The 20,729-nt window shown below is 44.0% G+C and overlaps 1 protein-coding gene across 2 annotated transcripts in view; it reads right to left on the reverse strand.

The window, feature by feature from the left end:
- The window catches only part of GALNT2 (polypeptide N-acetylgalactosaminyltransferase 2), a 183,146-nt gene that overhangs the window by 103,669 nt on the left and 58,748 nt on the right, over positions 1 to 20,729 (reverse strand). For both annotated transcript variants that reach the window (XM_040351011.1, XM_040351009.1), the window contains exon 3: positions 13,139 to 13,292. In XM_040351011.1, coding sequence (XP_040206945.1) covers positions 13,139 to 13,292 — 154 coding nt within the window. The remainder of the gene's footprint in view (positions 1 to 13,138; positions 13,293 to 20,729) is intronic.

The following is a 20,729-nucleotide window of genomic DNA, read 5'->3' on the forward strand; positions in this document are numbered from 1 at the left end:
TATTTACCAGGTAAACATGGAATCACAAGGTTTGTCAACCATTCACTGTAACCAATGTAGTTTGAGGACATGCCTAAAAGATCCAATTAGTGTAAAATCTGGTAAGCAATTGCAGTTAGTGGTAGATATTAACCGCTTCAATACAAGGCATTTTCACCCCCTTCCTGCCCAGACCAATTTTTAGTTTTCAGCGCTGTCGCACTGTGAATGACAATTGCGCGGTCAGCAACACAGTACCCAAATTAAATCTTTATGTTTTTTTCCCCCCACAAATAGAGCTTTCGTTTGGTGGTATTTGATCACCTCTGCGGTTATTTTTTGCACTATAAAACAAAAAGAAGTGACAATTTTGAAAAAAAAATATTTTTTACTTTTTGATTTAATAACCATTACAATTAAAAAAAAAAAAAAAAAAAAATCGCAATAAGCATTTTTTGATTGGTTTGCGCAAATGTTATAGCATCTACAAAATAAGGGATAGATTTTTGGCATTTTTCTTTTTTTTTTTTACTTGAAATGGCGGTGATTACATTTATACAGCAATTAGTGCTATAAAACTGCACTGATTACTGTGTAAATGTGACTGGCAGGGAAGGGGTTAACACTAGGGGGCGATCAAGGGGTTAATATGTTCCCTAGTGAGTGATTCTAACTGTAGGGGGAGGGGACTCACAAGGGGAAGAGACCGATGTGTGTTCCTCTGTCCTGGGAACTTAACATCGGTCTCCTCTCCCACGATCCATGGTCCTGCCGTGATTGCAGGCAATCGCGGGTGCCCGGCAGCTATCACAGCCGCCGGGCAGGCGCACCGGGTCCAGGAGGCGCGCACGCTCCCTAGCTGCCCGGGAAGCCCAGAACGTCATATGACATCCACCCGGAGGGAGGGGGGGGGTTCCCGCCGACATCATTTTACAATGACTCGGTAGGGAAGAGGTTAAGGAGGTTGTACAATCAACATGTATATGGTCAGCTATAACCAGCGTGATAAAAGGACATCCTCAATTTAATGCTATGTGAGTGCTGTAAATATTATTTAAAGTGATACTAAAGTCTACTTTTTTTATAAAAAAAAGTTATATACTTTCCTGTTCTGTGCAACCATACACAAAGCACCCTCACCTGGCAGTTCACTGCCGGGGCTATTGGCCTATCCCTACTCTGGGTGCTTCCTTTGCAAGTCGGGGGATAAGGAGGCACCTGTGCATGTGCGCTCCTGAGCTGGACTGTGTGCATCCATAGACACACACAGTGCCAGTAAACCACAACTCTGCTGCCTCCTCAAAAAATTGACTGACTGCAACAGGAGCCTATAGAATCACTTTCCTCGGTTTCTCCTGTGACAGCAGGAAGTGAGGGGGGGGGGGGATGGTGCTGGAGCGATGACACGAGCCAGGTTAAAAGAGAAGTTCAGGAGTTAAAAAGAAGAAGGTTGGCTAAGGCTCCAAGCCAGATGCCGATCCCTGCTTCTGGGCGCATACCGACCATATGGTCTATGGCTCTGTAACGTCAGCCGACAGCAGCTGTGTTAGTTTTGGAAGCAAGTTTCGAGTTAGTTTTAGTCATATTTTAGTGGACTAAAATCTCAAGTACATTATAATTGAATAAATAATTTTAGTCGACTAAAAGCTAATGTGTTTAAATTGTAATGCATTATTTAAGAATTTCTCTAGAATTTCCAAACCCATTATATACTCCTGGAGTAAAAAAAATTGAATATGTTATTATTTATGGTAATAAGGTTTGAACAGATACAGATTTAACTGCTCTGGATGGTCTAAGGAGGCCTGTAAAGCTGCAGAGTGCTCTAGACAGTGGTCTGAGGAGGCCTGTAATGCACAGTGCCCTGGATGCCACTGCCAGTGGTCTGAATAGGCCTTTAAGTAGGGGAAGTAAGGCAAAGTTAGGGAGAAGAGAACAGACAAAACATTCTAGGTTTGATAGAAAAGAGTGAGCGATGGAATGACACATATACTATCTATTAATTGGGTTATAAAGATACAAAAAAAAGGGGCACATTCTGGAGTTTAGTTTGCAGCTCAAAAGCACAATGAAAGAATCTCTAAATAAAAAAAAGCCTTTGCCTACAGTGGAAAATGGACAGGCCGATTGTCAAGTTTTCATGGTCTGTGCCCATCTTTTTGTAATGGTGACCACTGTCTCAGTGAGAGAAATCCAAAATCTAATGCCGCGTACACACGACCGTTTTTCATGACGAGAAAATGCAATTTTTTTAATTGGTCGTGAAAAACGGTCGTGTGTAGGCTCCAGAGCATTTTTTCTAAAAAACGGTTGTGTGTACGCTTTAACGATGGGGGAAAAAATGAGCATGCTCAGAAGCAAGTTATGAGATGGGGAAATTAGCATAAGCAGCCCAAAGGGTGGGACCATTTGAATGGAACTTCACCTTTATAGTGCCGTTGCATGTGTTATACGTCACGGCGCTTTGCTCGAGCACTTTTTTTTTTTATGATCGTGTGTATGCAAGGCAGGCTTGAGAGGAATCACGTCGAGAAACAGTTTTTTTCAATGACATTAATAACGGTTGTGTGTATGCGGCACAAGGGGGAATTATTCAATGGGGACACCTGCCCCAGGGGCAAATGTGACATTTTGTGAGGTTTCCTTCAACTTCTTGTTGTGCCTCTGGGACAGTAAGTGAAAGCAGAAGTCCACCTGATTTTTTATTTAATTTTTTAAAAGTCAGCAGCTACAAATACTGCAGCTGCTGACTTTTCAAAAATGGACACTTACCTGTCCAGCGCGCCCGCGGTGTTGGCAGCCAAGGCCAAGCAATCATTCATCTCTCGGTTGCCCCCACAGCCATCCTCGGTGAGGGAATCAGAAAGTGAAGCGTGTGGTTTTGCTGCCCGGTTCCCTGCTGCGTATGTGCGAGCCGCGCGCCCACACTGGCCCCCTCTGGGGGGGTATCCGATAAGGGGAGGTTCACTTTTTGTGTGGACCTCCGATTGAAGAACATTTTCCCCCCAATGGTACACAGATGGCAAAAATAACCTTTGAAAACAAATAAAATATTTCAACAATACATACAATTTAATCTATAAATAAATGGAACAGTCACTCAGGCACATCACAAATATGGACTTTGCTGCACTGTGCAACTCGACATTTTTTGCAATTCAGCTTTGCAAGATTACAAGTCAACATCTAAACCAGGGTTTGACAAATTTGCTTGGAATCTAGGAGCCAGCTAAAAAATGTAGGAGCCAGAAAACGCACCCCGTCCCGACGAGCTTGCGCGCAGAAGCGAACACATACGTGAGCAGCGCCCGCATATGTAAACGGTGTTCAAACCACACATGTGAGGTATCGCCGCGATTGGTAGAGCGAGAGCAATAATTCTAGCCCTAGACCTCCTCTAACTCAAAACATGCAACCTGTAGAATTTTTTAAACGTCGCCTATGAAGATTTTAAAGGGTAAAAGTTTGTCGGCATTCCACGAGCGGACGCAATTTTGAAGCGTGACATGTTGGGTATGAATTTACTTGGCGTAACCGTATCTTTCACAATATAAAAAAAATTAAAAAAATCGGGATAACTTTACTGTTGTCTTATTTTTTTATTTAAAAAAAAGTGTCATATTTTTTCCCAAAAAAGTGCGCTTGTAAGACCGCTGCGCAAATACAGCGTGACAGAAAGTATTGCAACGATCGCCATTTTATTCTCTAGGGTGTTAGGATAAAAAATATATATAATGTTTGGGGGTTCTAATTAGAGGGAAGAAGATGGCAGTGAAAAATAGTGAAAAATGACAGAATTGCTGTTTAACTTGTAATGCTTAACTTGTAATACCAACGGCCACCACCAGATGGCGCCAGCTCACACATCTGGTGGTAATAACTTGTAATACCAATGGCTCACCACCAGATGGCGCCAGTCACCAGGATGCTATTTCTAGTCGCCATGGCGACCGGGATTTGTCGAGCCCTGATCTAAAGGATAGGTTCACCTTGGGGAAAATGCTCCCACTGCTGCAGCCGCGCCCCAATCCCATGACCTCTAGTGAGAGAAAGCTGGAGATCTTCTCCCCAAACTCATTGTCGCCAATGACCTAAAAGCCAGTTCACACCAGATGCAGTTCCATGCGCTTTTTTTCTGCACAAAATGCATGCACAGTGTTTTCCATGTATTCCAATGGCTCTAGTTCACACCATGCAGTCAGTTTCTGGTGAGTTTCTGCTTTGGAAACCAACTGCATGGTGTGAACTAGAGCCATTGGAATCCATGGAAAAAATAGGGCATGCATTTTTAGTGCAGAAAAAAAAAAGCGCACGGAACTGCATCTGGTGTGAGCTGGCCCTAAAGCACATAGGTGTCAAATGCCATTTTAAAGGGAACAAAATAAGAAACTGACTAGCTGCTGTGGACAACTCTACCTCTGTTCTAAATTTCTCCAGTTGTAATGAATCAATCCCTGATCCCTGGGGATTAGGGATAAAAGGATGTGGTTAATTTAATGACTTAAGCAAGGGATAAGGTAGACACAGCTTGTCAAATAAATTCATTAAAACGCCACGCAGATCTAATAGTAATGAGTAATTTCTGGCATATCAGAATACTCATCTCCCTATGAAAGTTTACATTAGAGTGCGATATCTGTAGTGTAATAACTCAGATTGTTCAGTTGCTATGACAATGCCCTTTCTATGGCAATACTCTGTTTCAGGTTCTGCTCTTTGTGCCATCTGCTGCAGCTTCAGTTGCTGAATGAAGGAAATGTGCTTGTCTGACAGCTGCCTTTGTCTGTGTTGTTGTGGGTTCAGAGCTGCTTCACAGAATAAAAATCAGAGGATTGTGCTGAAATAAGAAACTAGACAAGTCAGGGCCACACGCAGAAGAGCTCTGTACTAAAAAGGTCAGAAATCCTAGTAAGATCTATTAGATGGAATATTTAACAACCTAATGGTTTACATCTGTCAAGGACTTCAGTAGTGAGCTGTTCACTCCTACAATGACAGCTACGAGGTCCTACATTTGCTATTAAAAGCCTCAGATTTTTTTTATATTAAAACAATAAACAAGTTATACTTGCCTGCCCTGTGCAGTGGTTTTCCACAGAGCAGCACGGATCCTCCCCGGTCCCCGCCGACACTTCTGGCCCCTCCCTCTTGCCCACACAGCAAGTAGCTTGCAATTGGGGCACTCAGGCAGGCTCTCTCCCGAGCCAATGCTTGGTGTGTCTATTCACACACAGAGCCGCGGCTCAGCTCTGCCCCTGTCTCTCCTCATTGGCTCACTGGCTGTGATTGACAGCAGTGGGAACCAATGGCTGCCGCTGTCTCAGCCAATGAGGTAGAGTCCCTGGAAAGCCAAGCGTTCTTCTGCACAGCCCTGGAGGAAGATTGGGCTCAGGAAAGTATTGGAGGGGCTGCTGCACAGAGAAGGTTTTTTACCTTTATGCAGAGGATGCATGAAGGTAGAAAACCTTGAGGCTAGGATGACACGATTGCGAATTGGATGTGGGTTTCCCTGCATGTCAAGAGATTGTGACCGGTGCAAATTGCACAGTAGTTCTGTGCATCTTTTGGTCCGTTTCAGGTCTGAATTAAGTCACAAATTTCGGACAGAAATCAGACCTGAAAACGGTGAATGGGGACGCACTGGACCCCTGCTGCGAGCTGCTCCATGCCTCAGTGTGAACCCAGCCCGAGGCTTTAGAACCACTTTACATTTAAAGTCCAATTCTAGACAAATAAAAGATTATCACTTGCAGTGGGGCTGTGCCCGCAAAGCAAGGTTTAGTAGCCAAATAGCTTATTTTTTCTAGGGGAGAGGAGAAACCCTTTTACTTACCAGATTCTCTGTTCCCTGGGCAGGTGGCACTCCCCAATGATCCGGCGGTGGACTGTCCCTTTACCTCTAGTCTCCATATCCAGTACAGGGCTCTGGACCCTGCTCTGGTCTTGAGGACTTTAGACCAGCAGAACCTAGGATGCAGACACTGCGAGGAGGAGTGTATAAGTACATCTCTTATAATTTATCCCCTAGACATAAGCAGGCAATTAACCTGGAAGTGTGGGCACAGCACCACTGCAAAAAGCAATTATTAATTTATAAGACTGATTTACTAAAACTGGAGAGTGTGCAATCTGGTGCAGCCATGCATGGTAACCAATCAACGTCTAACTTCAGTTTGTTCAATTAAAGCGGGGTTCCACCCGCGATTTAATTTTTTTATTTTTTAAAGTCAGCAGCTACAAACACTGTAGCTGCTGACTTTTAATTAGGACACTTACCTGTCCTAGGAGCCCGCGATGTGGCCCCCCCTAAGGCCTTGTACGTTTCAGGTGCTGGCGCCGCCATGCTCAATAAGGGAAATGGGCAGTGGAGCCTTGCGGCTTCACTGCCTGTTTCCTACTGAGCATGTGCAAGTCTCGCGGCGCTGTATGAATGGGCGGCTGCTCTCTGGGATACACACAGTTCCCCAGAAGGCAGCGCACACCATTCCCCAGAAGACAACGCGAGGATGAAGACCAGCCGCGGACTAGGAAGAGGCAGATTAGGAAGATCCACATAGCAACCGCAATTTCTGGTTGATAAACATTCGGGGGGAGGCATTCTCCAGGGGCCCCCGTTTCAGAACGCCCCCCGAAAGAGCAGAAAAGTCGGAAGAAGACCCCCGGAGCTGACTAATAAATTACTTTAAAAACCTGTGTAGTGTTTTTTTTTTTTACATTTTCTTTTCCTCCAGGTGAATGGGTAGGGGTACGATGCTCCCGGATTCCGATAAGCTCCACGCTCACAGAACCCGACAACCAACGGCCAGGGTTGTCAGGAAGAGGCCCTGTCCTCATCAACATGGGGACAGGGTGCTTTGGGGTGGGGGGCCCGCAAGGCTCCGCCCTGCCCCAGAGAATTCCCCCCCCCATATTGAGGGCATGTGGCCTGGTACGGTTAAGGGGGGGGCACTCGCTCGTCCCAACCACCTTTCCTGACCGGCCTGCATGCTCGGATAAGGGTCTGGTATGAATTTTGGGGGGGGGCCCCACGCCGCTTTTTTTGGCGTATGGGGGTTCCCCTTAACATCCATAGAAGACCCAAGGGCCTGGTATGCTCTTGGAGGGGGAACCAATGCCGGCTTTTTATTTGAAATTTGGCGTGGAGTTCCCCCTCAAGATTCATACCATACACAGTGCTTGGTATTGGTAGGGATCCAAGTCGGATCCCCGTTCAATATCGTGCCGCGGCAAAACGCAACAGCAGCTAATCGCACTGTACAAATGCAGCTGACCGCTGTGCCTGGAGTCTTGAATTCCAGCAGAAAATAAACATGCTTTTAATTGCGGCAGAACAGCCGTCCGTGTGAAAAGGGCCTTATGTCACCTGTTCAGCATTTTGTTATTGTTTCTTTTCATGTATTCTAAAAAAAAACTTTTACAAAAAAAAAAAAAAAGGGAATACCATGCTGCAGCTATGAGCCTAGTATTTGGTTTAAAGTGGATGTAAAGATGTAAACCCTCAAAATGAAATGAACAGCCTCAGATGATACACAGATATGAAACAAATCTCCCTACATAAGTTTTACATGTATATCCGCTGTCTTCTGCTTTATATACTGTTTAGAAAGAGCACGTCCTGTTAGAATTTTCTCTTCCCGGTTTACCTGTAGGTACGGATTTCTAAAAGGAAAAAAAGAAATGGTGGCACGCCACAGGCTCAGTCAAATTCTTGAAAATCGTTTATTGATCACCAAGCCAGACATGAACACAAGACAGGTTGACGCGTTTCATACGAGTCACTCATGCTTACTCAAGATTGAGGTGGAGGAACTTGATTGACCTGCACAGAGTCCTGACCTCAACCCGATAGAACACCTTTGGGATGAATTAGAGTGGAGCCTGCGAGCCAGGCCTTCTTGTCCACATATGTGCCTGACCTCACAAATGTGCTTCTAAAAGAATGGTCTACATTCCCATAGACACACTCCTAAACCTTATGGACGGCCTTCCCAGAAGAGTTGAAGCTCTTATAGCTGCAAAGGCTGGGTCAACTCAATATTGAACCCTACGGACCAAGACTGAGATGCCATTAAAGTTCATGTGCATGTAAAGGCAGGTGTCCCAATACTTTTGGTATTATAGAGTATCTGTTCTCCCACAATACACAGAACATGGAAATGCAATTATTTTAGTAAATATAAACTGCTAAATACCTTTTAGTATCAGCAATATATAGCATTCCATCAGTGTCCAACTAAGCACTAGTTAAAGCTTGTAAGGGGTTTTCATTCTCCTCTGACTGTCCTATGAGGCTGCATGACCCCTGGCCCTCTGTCTGGACCTGTGCTGATCATATGCACCACCCCCAAAATAAATAAAACTCTAGTATTACACACCAAACTGAGCATGTACCCCCAAGGTTCTGTATTACCAGCAGATGAATTAGGGACCCTTTGGTGCCACCGTGAGTATAACAAGCATATTTACTGCATTTACAGACTAATTTTACTGTTGTGGGTTTATTAAAACTTTGAAACATAAAAATACTTTTAATGATGTATTAAATCAGTTTAAGTACCTGAATTTGACTTCATGCTAGTCTACTGTACAGTCTGTACCACAAATGTAAAAACAATATTCTAACGGATACTGGTTCGCACTACAAAAAATTGATCCAAGCCATCTACTGCAAATGGCAACAGAACAATGTCAGTTAGCTGAGTGCAACACATTGTCCAGTATGTAGACACATTAAAAACGCAAAAAAGTTCATGCAGAGTTCAAATGCTATAACTTACAGCTCTTGAGAAGCACTCAGTGAAATAAAAGAGATCCAAACTAAAATGTAAATGCCACACTATGCCAACCGCCCAATGGCACATTTACTGCTACAGTGCGATCGTGTTGCACAGGATCACACATGTATATGTGTGTGTATATATATATATATATATATATATATATATATATATATATATATATATATATATATATATATATATATATATATATATATATATATATATATATATATATATATACACACACACACACACACACACACACACACACACACCTGCACTTCCGGGTATCGAGCACAAGGTGGCGCCGTCAGCGGCTTGCTCCTGCTGCGATTTTACACAGTAGGAGCTAATCGTCAGGTCCCGCAGACCCGATTTTTCGACGACACCTGCTGGTCATTCAGTACACAGGCAGAACTATGTAGACAAGACAGATTACCGTTCTATGTGTGAATATATATATATATATTATATATATAAAAATAAATTATATATATATATATATACACACATACATATACACACACATACATATATATATATATATATATATAAATAAATAAAAACAAGGCAGATTGCCGTTCTGTCACTACACTATAACTCCAGCTAGGCGCACATTTAACCTTTTGATCGCCCCTGATGTTGTTAACCCCTTCCCTGCCAGTGTCATTAGTACAGCAACAGTGCATATTTTTATCACTGGTCCCCAAAAGTAGTGTCAGTTAGGTGTCAGAGTTGTCTGCCTCAATATCGCAGTCCCGTTACAAATCACTAATCGCGGCCATTACTAGTAAAAAAATAATTTATATATATATATATATATATATATATATATATATATATATATATATATATATATATATATATATATATATATATATATATATATATATATATATATATATATATATATATATATATACACACACATACATATACATATACATATACATACACACACACACACTTTTTCTGAGCAGAAGTTCTTCCTCTCTCTCTCCCTCCGACTGCAGGACAATTCACAAAGCACAGCGTAGCTCGCTAATGCGCAGCTGGCTGTGAAGAAAAAACAAAAAGCAGCATGGTTGGCTGCCCACAGTTAAGATGACAGCATCGGGGACCTGAAAGCTAGTGAAGAACTGGTCCAGGTGATGACAACGCTGGATCTCTGGACAGGGAAGTGTCTTTTTATTAAAAGTCAGCAACTACAGGACTTGTAGCTGCTGACTTATTTTTTATTTATTGAACCTCTTTTTTTAAATCCTTCTACAGTAGCTTTAAAAAGGAGGTACTGTTTCAGGGGTAACCGCCAACAGCAGGGATCGAGATCAGGTCTGTGGGTGTGCGCCAGTGCTGGAGTGCACACTACCCTCCTACCTCTTCCTCTCACAAACCTCCTTCTCCTCCGCTACACAATCGCAGCATTCTGTTGCTTGGAGATCTCATTTAGGGAAAGCTTATCTCCTTCATCAGCCACTAGACAGTTTAAGTGGCTAAATATAGATCCAACTCTAGAACTTAACTGGCAGCAATTAATCATATAATTAATTAGAGCTGCAATCAGAAACCTGTCTACTAACTGGCAGCTTCAATGGCTTGTTTTAGGATTTCTCTTAACTTTAATCTATTTTCATTAAAAACGGAAATACTCCACTATGCCGTACACTCGGTTTTGTTTTTGGTCCTTTTCTTGCACAGTCTGTACAGCTGATCTCGGAGAGGGAGAAGAAGCAAAAGCAGCAAACCAAGCGTGCTGCAGAGCAAGAACATACCGATAGAAGGAAGGAGAAGAGTGGCAATCAGCTTAACATATCAGTTTACTGCTTTCTCCTGTTCAATCACATAATAAGAGGGAGGAGGAGACCTGTTTGTGAAAGTAAAACTGTAGAAGACAAAGACCTGGTCCTCTCCTCAGTAGACAGTGCTGGGGACAGAGCTGTGCAAATCTCAGGACTTGGTGTAAAATAAAAAAATACTTATGGCAGGCAAAACGGCTCCCATGCATGCATGTCATCTGTGTATTTAGGCGTTTGCCTGGAGTTCAGCTTAAAATTATATTAAAATCTTGTCCTATTCTTGGGTCCCTCGCCGGCACTCCTGGCCCATCCCTCCTGCCCAGTGCCTCCACAGCTAACAGCTCGCTATGGGCGCACCCGGGCCATTCAGCCATGAAGCCGTGGCTTGGCCCCGCCCCCCTCTCTCCTTCTCTCCTCTTTGGCTCAGTGAGTTTGATTAACCGCTGCAGTGCGTTAGCAAATCAGGAGGGAGAGTCCTGGACAGCCAAGGCTCTCGTGCAACATTGCTGGATCGAGATGGAGCACAGTAAGTATTAGAGGGGCTGAGGGGTGAGCTGCACACTGAAGGTTTTTTATCTTATTGCATAGAATGCATTAACCACTTGCCGGCCGCCGCCTGTACATATATGTCAGCAGAATGGCACGGCTGCGCAAAGCAACGTACCCGTTGCCTGCGAGTCCCGCGGACTCGATGCTGGCTGGGTGCCTGCGATCGTGTCACGGAGCTGCAGAATGGGGAGATGCCTATGTAAACAAGGCATTTCCCTGCTGTGCCTAGTGATAGGACACTGATCTACTGCTCACTTGTAGCCCAGCCCCCACACAGTTAGAATCACTCCCTAGGACACACTTAACCCCATCATCGCCCCCTAGTGTTTAATCCCTACCCTGCCAGTGTCATTTACACAGTAATCCGTGCATTTTTATAGCACTGATTTCTGTATAAATTACAATGGTCGCAAAATAGTATCAAAAGTGTCCGATGTGTCCAATGTTGCAGTCCTAATAAAAAATATATATATATATATAATAAAAATGCCATAAATCTATCCCCTATTTTGTATACGCTATAACTTTCGCGCAAACCAATCAATATACACTTATTGGATTTTTTTACCAAGAATACATATTAGCCTAAACTGAGGAAAAAAAAATATATATACACGGTATATATTTTTTTCAAAAAGACTAAATGAGATATTTATTATAGCAAAAAGTAAAAGATTTTTTTTCCCCAGAATTGTCGCTCTTTTTTGTTTATAGCGCAAAAAAAAAAAAAAAAACGCAGAGGTGATCAAATACCACCAAAAGAAAGCTCTATTTGTGGGGGGGGGGGGGGAAAGGACGTCAATTTTGTTTGGGTGCAATGTCGCACTACCGCGCAATTGTCAGTTAAAAGCGACGCAGTGCCAAATCTCAAAAAGTGCTCCGGTCAGGAAGGGGGTAAATTCTTCCGAGGCTGAAGTGGTTAAGATAAAAAAAAGATAAAAAAAAAACGAAAAAAAAAAAAACTTCTGCATTTAGAACCACTTTAAAAGCAACTGGTGTTAAAGTGTTCTAAAAGGTAACAGGTTTTCTACCTAAATGCTTTCTCTGCATTAAGGTTAAAAAAGAAAAAAAAAAAAAAAAAAAAATTTTAATAGTGGCTTTCACGCCAGCCAGCACATTTCACCCGACCACCCCCATCCCCCCTGCCCCGCCCCCATCATGATCTCGCTCCAGTGTCGTGCACATCTGCAGCGGCTCTTCTCTCAGCTTGGACAGGCTTGGCTGAGTGCAGTGGAAGCCATTGCTGAGGCTGAAAGCGGGGGGCAGAGCCGAGCCAGGTTGTGCCGAGCCAGGAGCGCCAGCAGAGGACCCGAGAAGAGGAGGATTGGGGCTGCTCTGTGGAAAACCATTACACAAAGCAGGTAAGCATGACATGCTTGCTTTTTTTTTTTAACCTTTACAAATCACTTTACTGAATTAACCCATTTATCATGTTTATCTAAGCTACCTAGGCTCATGTTTCTCTGTTCAGCTGCCATGTCAGCTATATCTCACTGCTGCCCCTTTATTTAGCGATCTCATGCATAAGTCACTTGCACTACCACACTCCCCCCCCCCCCCCCCCCACCCTCCGGGGAGTTCCAATTTTGCCTGCAGAGGCTTATGCCTGGTACACAGAGCTGTTCTGACATGGGGACGCCTACCCCGCCAAAACACTCCGGTGGAAGAAAGATCTGTGTGCTTCCTATCGTCAGGCCACTGTGGTCTGGTCACGTGACCGGCTCCTTGTGTCAATAAGCAGCAGTTTCAGGGGAGAGGAGAGAGCGCCGACAATGGATGGCTATGGGCGACATCACCACTCAGGTATTCTAGCACTCTCTTTTCTACCTTGTAGCTGGCTGACACATATGAGATCACATGGATAGACTGAAGCGGCCTGAAAATAGGCAAGTAAACAGATCTTTCTTCCACAGGGTAGGTAGTTTGTAAAGGTGTTAGAAGAGGCGGGGGGGGGGGGAGTGAGAGCAGTATTAAGACTAGTTAGCTGTAGGCCAGAACTTTTTACAGGTTTGTCACAACAGTCTATATACATACTGGTCATGTCGTGTATCAGGAACATTTCTGTCCATGCGCAATTTGTCACTTTCCACTTGATTAAACTTGTTCCGTGCATAAGCATCCTGACCAGGTCGCACTACAGTGACTCCAACATAAGCATCTTGATCGAAGTCCTGCCACCGTACCTTTCCTAAGTTGGGGAAATAAAAAAAGGTTAATGGTCTGGTGTAATAAAACAAGTTTAAAAAACAACAGTATTGGCAGTGCAAACAAAAATCCAAAGCCAACTTTTTACTTAAGTATAGCGGTGGATTAACTGAGAAAGCATAAACCATGCATGGTAAAGCCCATTTAAACCTTCAGTTGAAATCAGCTAAAACGCATTAGAGTTGCATTAAAAAAATAAAAGTAGAAAAGCCTGTCCAATGCCAGAATGCTGCAGAATGAGACCATAACTCTCTTATGGTAAGGTTCAACAGGCCCCCACTGAGTCAGAGTCAAAGCCCCTAGTCAGCAGGGAGCATGAGCTTTGCCAATCGCAAAGTTATACCCCTAAGGCCCCAATAAAGGCATGTGTCAGACCTCTGCAGGGAGACCGCTGCTTCACTATAGAGAGCAAGGGTCCCACTCTGCAGCTGCTGGCAGGGACAAGCTTAGCTTAGGCTGCAACGGCTTTTTTTTTTTTAATTGTTTTTATTAAGTTTCTGAACAATACATCAACATGACAGAAGACAGTACATACACACACAGCTCATATGCATTTAACATGAATCAATATATACGTCATCATACGTTGTTACATAGTGCTTCCTCTACAAACATAGACCGATGTGAACATGGACAGGGGGGGCTAAGATGCCCCCCCCCCCCCCAGCAGCGTGCTCCCTCAGCGCTCCGGCCAACCAAAAAGAAAATAAAAAATAAAAAGGAAACAAATTATTCTCTATGCCCTCGCGGCCAACATGTCATCTATTGCAAGTGTTTAGCCAGCAGTTTCATCTTCTGCTAGCCAGGCTCGCCATATTTTGTCGTATTTCTGCGGGCACCCCCGGTTTGCATATGTATCTCTATACAAGGGAAGGCTGGCATTCACCAGGCCCCTCCACTGCATCAGGGAGGGTGAAGTAGGCTTCTTCCAATGCATGGCAATGTTTTTGCGTGCATAGAAAAGTAGTAGACTCACTAACGTGCGTTTGGCAGAGGATTGGACTACGTTCTCGACAACACCCAGGACACACACCTCCATTGCCAGTGGCAGCTGGACTGCCGCAATTTTGTTAACCATTTCCAGTACCTCTTCCCAATATTGTTTTATCACAGGGCACCTCCAAAAAATATGGGAGAAGTCGCCCGGGGAGGCACTACACCTCCAACACTCGGGGGAGTGTGCCGGGTTCATTTTGTGGAGTCTATGTGGGGTAAAGTATGCTCTGTGGACTATTTTGAACTGCACTAACCTGTCTCGAATGGAGACCAAGGTGCGGAAGGGAAGATCCCACACATCATCCCAGTCATCAGCATCTAACGTAGGAATGTCGCGCTGCCATCGGGACCGAAGCCCCTCCAGAGGAGGAAGAGACACAAAAATCAGGTAGGAGTATAGATGTGAAGTAGGTTTCGTGTCACAACAAAACCGAAGTGTTCTCTCCAACTCCGACTGGGCCACGATACAGGACGACAGCGGGAACTGCGCCGAAAAGACATGTGCCACCTGGTGGTATCTAAAGAGGTAGTGTCGGGGCAGGTTAAACGTGGACTCAAGCTCGTCAAAGGATAGTAGTTTATTTTGCGAGACTATATGTGAAATCAATTTAACGCCGCACTTCGACCATGCCACCGGATCCGGGAGCCTGTAGAAGTGCGCTAGGGTTGGGTTTCCCCAAATAGGGGCATTAGGGGAGATCTCGGTGGGCTTGCACTTCTCTATGGCCAGTCCCGTCCTCCATGCCCGCATAGTGGTAAGCATGGAAGGAGTCAAGGTGTACGGTGCGCGGGGGCCACGGAACAGCAAAAGCTGGAGTGCCTCCAGCGAACCGACCACCGAGGCCTCTAGGGCTGTGGCGGTGTTGGTCCCATCCGGCCGCAACCACCAGGCTGCAGTCACCAATTGTGTTGCTAGGAAGTACTTGTGACAGTCGGGGAACGCCATTCCCCCTTGTGTTCGCGGCCTCATCAGAGTCGCGAGTTTGTACCTGGGCGGGGAAGGGCCCCATACAAAGGAAGAGAAGATCTGGTTTAGTTTGTTGAAAAATGACTTGGGTATCCACTGTGGGGAATGGCGGAAGAGGTAGATCAGCTTGGGTACTATCTTCATTTTAATGAGGTTTACCCTCCCCCACACAGACAGCGGGAGATTACTCCATGCCTTGAGCCTGGACTGAGTGTCTAGCAGAACCGGGGTCAGATTTAATAGGATGAAATCAGAAGCTAATGCAGAGACCTGTACACCCAGGTATTTAGGCTGCAACGGCTTTAGATAAATGAGCTGTAACACGAAGACCTTAAGGCTCAGTTCACACTAGTGCGATACGGGAACCCTGCGAATCCATTGCAGGTTCCCGCATTGCACCCGACTCGCAGGGCAGTTCACACGGCCATATGCGAACTGCTGGGGAGTGTCATACAATGTTAACACCCCCCCCCCATTTCAGCTAGCATATTGCACTTCGAACTGTCAGTTCGGACATGAATCGGATCGCAGAGGTGTGAACACCCATGTGACCCGATTCTGGTGCGGACCAAAAAAAAAGGGCCCTGTGCGAGTTTAGTCCGAATGAGATGTGATTTCAGCCAAACCATCTGTATGGCTGAAATCACATCGCACGGACATTGCATGTGATTTGCAGTGCGAATCACATGCGATTTTGCACCACGCAGCAGTGTGAACCGGCCCTAAAACGCCTTTTGTTTTGGATGCACCTGGAATGCATTTAACAAATTATGGGCCTATGTTAATAGGTGTTGAACTTGTGTTGATGGCATCACTTTGAGATGCTTCTGGGTTTATTTAACATTTAATTGCTGACAGGTGCATTTGACCTGTAAGTAGGTTTTGGGTTTCCATAGACATGTAAGGGCAAAGAGGACATTGAACAAGTTGAAAAAAGGAGAATTGTGTCACAGGGGTGCAGAAGGGTCATGGATCTTACTGCCTTTCCATACACACTATTAGATTTCTGCAGATTTTTGTCTTCAGATTTACCAAAACCATGTAGTACAAGGGCCTTGAGGTTTGACCTCATATTATATGGTTTTGGTAAATCTGAAGACAAAAATCTGCAGAAAACTTAATAGTGTGTATTAGATACCACCACCAAATGACAGCTCCCAATCATACAAGAACAAATTTATTGAAAGTTAACATGAAGATAATGTTTTACCATATATAAAACACTGCATTTATACATTGTTACAATACCAGTGTTACTGTATATGGATGGAAAATTCCATAACCTTGAGTATGTAGCTTAGCAAGAGCCTGCGTCAACGGGCTGTTCATTTCAAGTGAATTTTCAACTCAATACAAGCCTGAATGAACTCAATAGCATCTCAAACGGATGTCAAAACTGATATCAAATCGACACCAACCCTAAAATGTATATTTATTTATTACATGTACTTCTATAACACTGTTCATTTATGCAATGCTTTACCCATATATTGTATAGTCACATTAGTCCATGCCCTCAAGGAGCTTACAGGCCAAGATCCCCAACTCACATTCATACATACACATACTAGGGCCAATTAACCCACCAGCATGTCTTTGGAGTGTAGGAGGAAACCTGGCGGAAACCCACTCAGGCACAGGGAGAACATGAAAACTCTTATTAATAAACAAAATGTATAGCCTGCAAGTTAGAGTAGGTATCAATGGGCCAGGTAACTTTTTCACAGGAAGTGAAACATTAAGCAGATTAAAACATCAAGTCTGAATAGCGAGAAAGAAAGCGAAAGGGCGAGCGAGAAAGAAAGCGAAAGGGCGAGCGAGAAAGAGAAAGGGCGGGCGAGAAAGAGAAAGAGAAAGTGTGAGCGAGAAAGAGAAAGGGCGAGCGAGAAAGAGAAAGAGAAAGGGCGAGCGAGAAAGAGAAAGAGAAAGGGCGAGCGAGAAAGAGAAAGGGCGAGCGAGAAAGAGAAAGAGAAAGGGCGAGCGAGAAAGAGAAAGGGCGAGCGAGAAAGAGAAAGAGAAAGGGCGAGCGAGAAAGAGAAAGAGAAAGGGCGAGCGAGAAAGAGAAAGGGCGAGCGAGAAAGAGAAAGTGCGGGCGAGAAAGAGAAAGAGAAAGGACGAGCGAGAAAGAGAAAGAGAAAGGGCGAGCGAGAAAGAGAAAGAGAAAGGGCGAGCGAGAAAGAGAAAGAGAAAGGGCGAGCGAGAAAGAGAAAGGGCGAGCGAGAAAGAGAAAGGGCGAGCGAGAAAGAGAAAGGGCGAGCGAGAAAGAGAAAGGGCGAGCGAGAAAGAGAAAGGGCGAGCGAGAAAGAGAAAGGGCGAGCGAGAAAGAGAAAGTGCGGGCGAGAAAGAGAAAGAGAAAGGGCGAGCGAGAAAGAGAAAGAGAAAGGGCGAGCGAGAAAGCGAAAGGGCGAGCGAGAAAGCGAAAGGGCGGGCGAGAAAGAGAAAGGGCGGGCGAGAAAGAGAAAGGGCGGGCGAGAAAGAGAAAGGGCGAGCGAGAAAGAGAAAGGGCGAGCGAGAAAGAGAAAGGGCGAGCGAGAAAGAGAAAGAGAAAGGGCGAGCGAGAAAGAGAAAGAGAAAGGGCGAGCGAGAAAGAGAAAGAGAAAGGGCGAGCGAGAAAGAGAAAGAGAAAGGGCGAGCGAGAAAGAGAAAGAGAAAGGGCGAGCGAGAAAGAGAAAGAGAAAGGGCGAGCGAGAAAGAGAAAGGGCGAGCGAGAAAGAGAAAGGGCGAGCGAGAAAGAGCGAGCGAGAAAGAGAAAGGGCGAGCGAGAAAGAGAAAGGGCGAGCGAGAAAGAGAAAGGGCGAGCGAGAAAGAGAAAGGGCGAGCGAGAAAGAGAAAGGGCGAGCGAGAAAGAGAAAGGGCGAGCGAGAAAGAGAAAGGGCGAGCGAGAAAGAGAAAGGGCGAGCGAGAAAGAGAAAGGGCGAGCGAGAAAGAGAAAGGGCGAGCGAGAAAGAGAAAGGGAGAGCGAGAAAGAGAAAGGGAGAGCGAGAAAGAGAAAGGGCGAGCGAGAAAGAGAAAGGGAGAGCGAGAAAGAGAAAGGGAGAGCGAGAAAGAGAAAGGGAGAGCGGGAAAGAGAAAGGGCGAGCGAGAAAGAGAAAAGGCGAGCGAGAAAGAGAAAAGGCGAGCGAGAAAGAGAAAAGGCGAGCGAGAAAGAGAAAAGGCGAGCGAGAAAGAGAAAAGGCGAGCGTGCAAAAGAAAGAAAGAAAAAAAAAAAAAAAAAAAGACCTAAGACCAGCGTCCCAGATCTGGACTATTATAATTAAGTATAGCTCTCTGTGGGGACAGTGATGGATGGGTATATTGTATCCATGGGGTCCAAATCCAGCTAAATTTGTTTTGCGTGTTCCTCAAAGAAAACAAATTCAGGCCTTGGCGATAGCAGCAAAATAGACTAACAAAATGTAAGTCACCAATTAAAATTGGGTTCTAGCAGCTTTTAAAACAATATCTTGACGGCCAAAAACCCCCATTGAAAACCCTAAAGAATATCAAAAGGTCCTTCTACTTGTATAGTTCCTTAGTAGGTTGCCAGTAGCAAAAACCAGCCCTATACCTATATTTGATCTCATATAGTGGTCAATCTCAAGTTTTCTCAATCGTGTAACACAAAGTCAGGGATTAGAGTTTTAAAACTGACAGTTCAATTTAAAGCCATCAGTCTGCCTGGTATCCAAAATAAAGATCCAGTATGCTTCTCATCAGAAGAGATCTAAAAACAATTCACATATTATGTGCCATTTTAAATTATTTTTTCTATTACTCGAATAGCCCAAATATCACACATCAGAGGCATCAGCATCATACATATATATTTTCTTTGTTTTGTTTATGTTATTAACGATCCCTCAGCCTATCACCATCCCTCTTTGTACCTCCACAATAATGAACCTGGCAGAGGAAGCAATTTAAAAGATATATTTCACACCTTAGAACTGCAATTTCAAAACAGTATTATTGGCTTATTTTTGTACTAAACTAATGAGTAAAATTTTATAAAATCGCATTTAATGAAGGAGAAGGGAAAACCCCACATTGCAATATATATATATATATATATATATATATATATATATATATATATATATATATATATATATATATATATATATATATATATATATTCATTCTTCTTCTTGGGCTATATATATATATATATATATATATATATATATATATATATATATATATATTCATTCTTCTTCTTGGGCTATATATATATATATATATATATATATATATATATATATATATGCACTTAGCCCAAGAAGAAGAATATGGCAATTACAAGAAAGAATGCCGGATAGAACACGTGGATCCATTTTTTTAATCTTCTAGATTCTAGATAGTGCTAGCTATTTCAGGAGCTTGAAATGGGATGAGTGAATGAAAGCATCAAATCAGCCCCGTCCACTGCAAAAACTCACATGGATCAGTTCACTTATCTCTAATCCGGATACAATTTGTCATTCTTTCCACTATGCAGAGGGGATATTCATCAAAGCAATTAGAAAAAAAAAAAAAACACTAAGAACTGCAAAATGTCCATACAACAGTAATTAAATAGTTGAGCACGTGGGCAGGTAATTTTAAAGTGGAGTTCTGCCTGCAAAAATAAAAAATTACAAGTACTGTAGCTGCCAACTTTCAACCGACTCATCCTTCAGCTCGAGGTTGAGGTCCCGGAATCTTAAGTAAGGGAATTGTGAAGTGAAGACTTGTGGCTTCACAGCCCGTTTCCCTACTGCGCATGTGCAAGGCACGCTGCGCATTCTGACTGGTCCCTGCTGTCTTCTGGGACCTGTGCGTCTCCAAGAAGACAGTGAGGGAATGGAGGAGGGGGATGGACATGGTGTAGATCGCTGTGGGAATCTTTTGTCAGAAGTGGGATCAAATACCTGGATTAGACAGGTATCTGCTCCCTCCCCCCCCCCCCAAATGTCACACCGGAGGGGGAGGGGGGTTAGGGGGGACGACTGGATGAGCGGAAGTTCCATTTATGGGTGGATCTCCACTTTAAGGTATTTTGAACAAGTGATAAAGTAGTATGAAAAGTCCAAAAAAAGAGAAACTTCAGTCACACCCTAAAAAAAAAAATGGTAAAAAATACATGCAGCAGCATGTAAAAATCCGATGATATAATTCATCTATTTAATTTTTCCAAATCTGCCATTTTTCTATGTAAAAAAGCAGGCTGTAACTGCACTTGCACTAAATGTCGCTGCAGCCATTTTAACTGAGGGCAGTTGAAGCCAGTGCCCTCAGCTTTCCTCTGGACTTCATGCTGCTGCTCTGCCCTCCGCAATAGGAGTCTGCACATGTGCAGTACAAAGAAAGTCCATGCATGCATACACATGTCTTAGTCTGTGCTCTGCCCTTCTCTGTCCATCTCTACCTGTCCCCCCCACCCTGCTCCAGCTCTCTGCCTCTCACAATAGTCATCCCGAGTCTCTGGAAGCTCTGAGA

Source organism: Rana temporaria, chromosome 4 (assembly GCF_905171775.1).
Source record: "Rana temporaria chromosome 4, aRanTem1.1, whole genome shotgun sequence".
Lineage (NCBI taxonomy): Eukaryota > Metazoa > Chordata > Amphibia > Anura > Ranidae > Rana > Rana temporaria.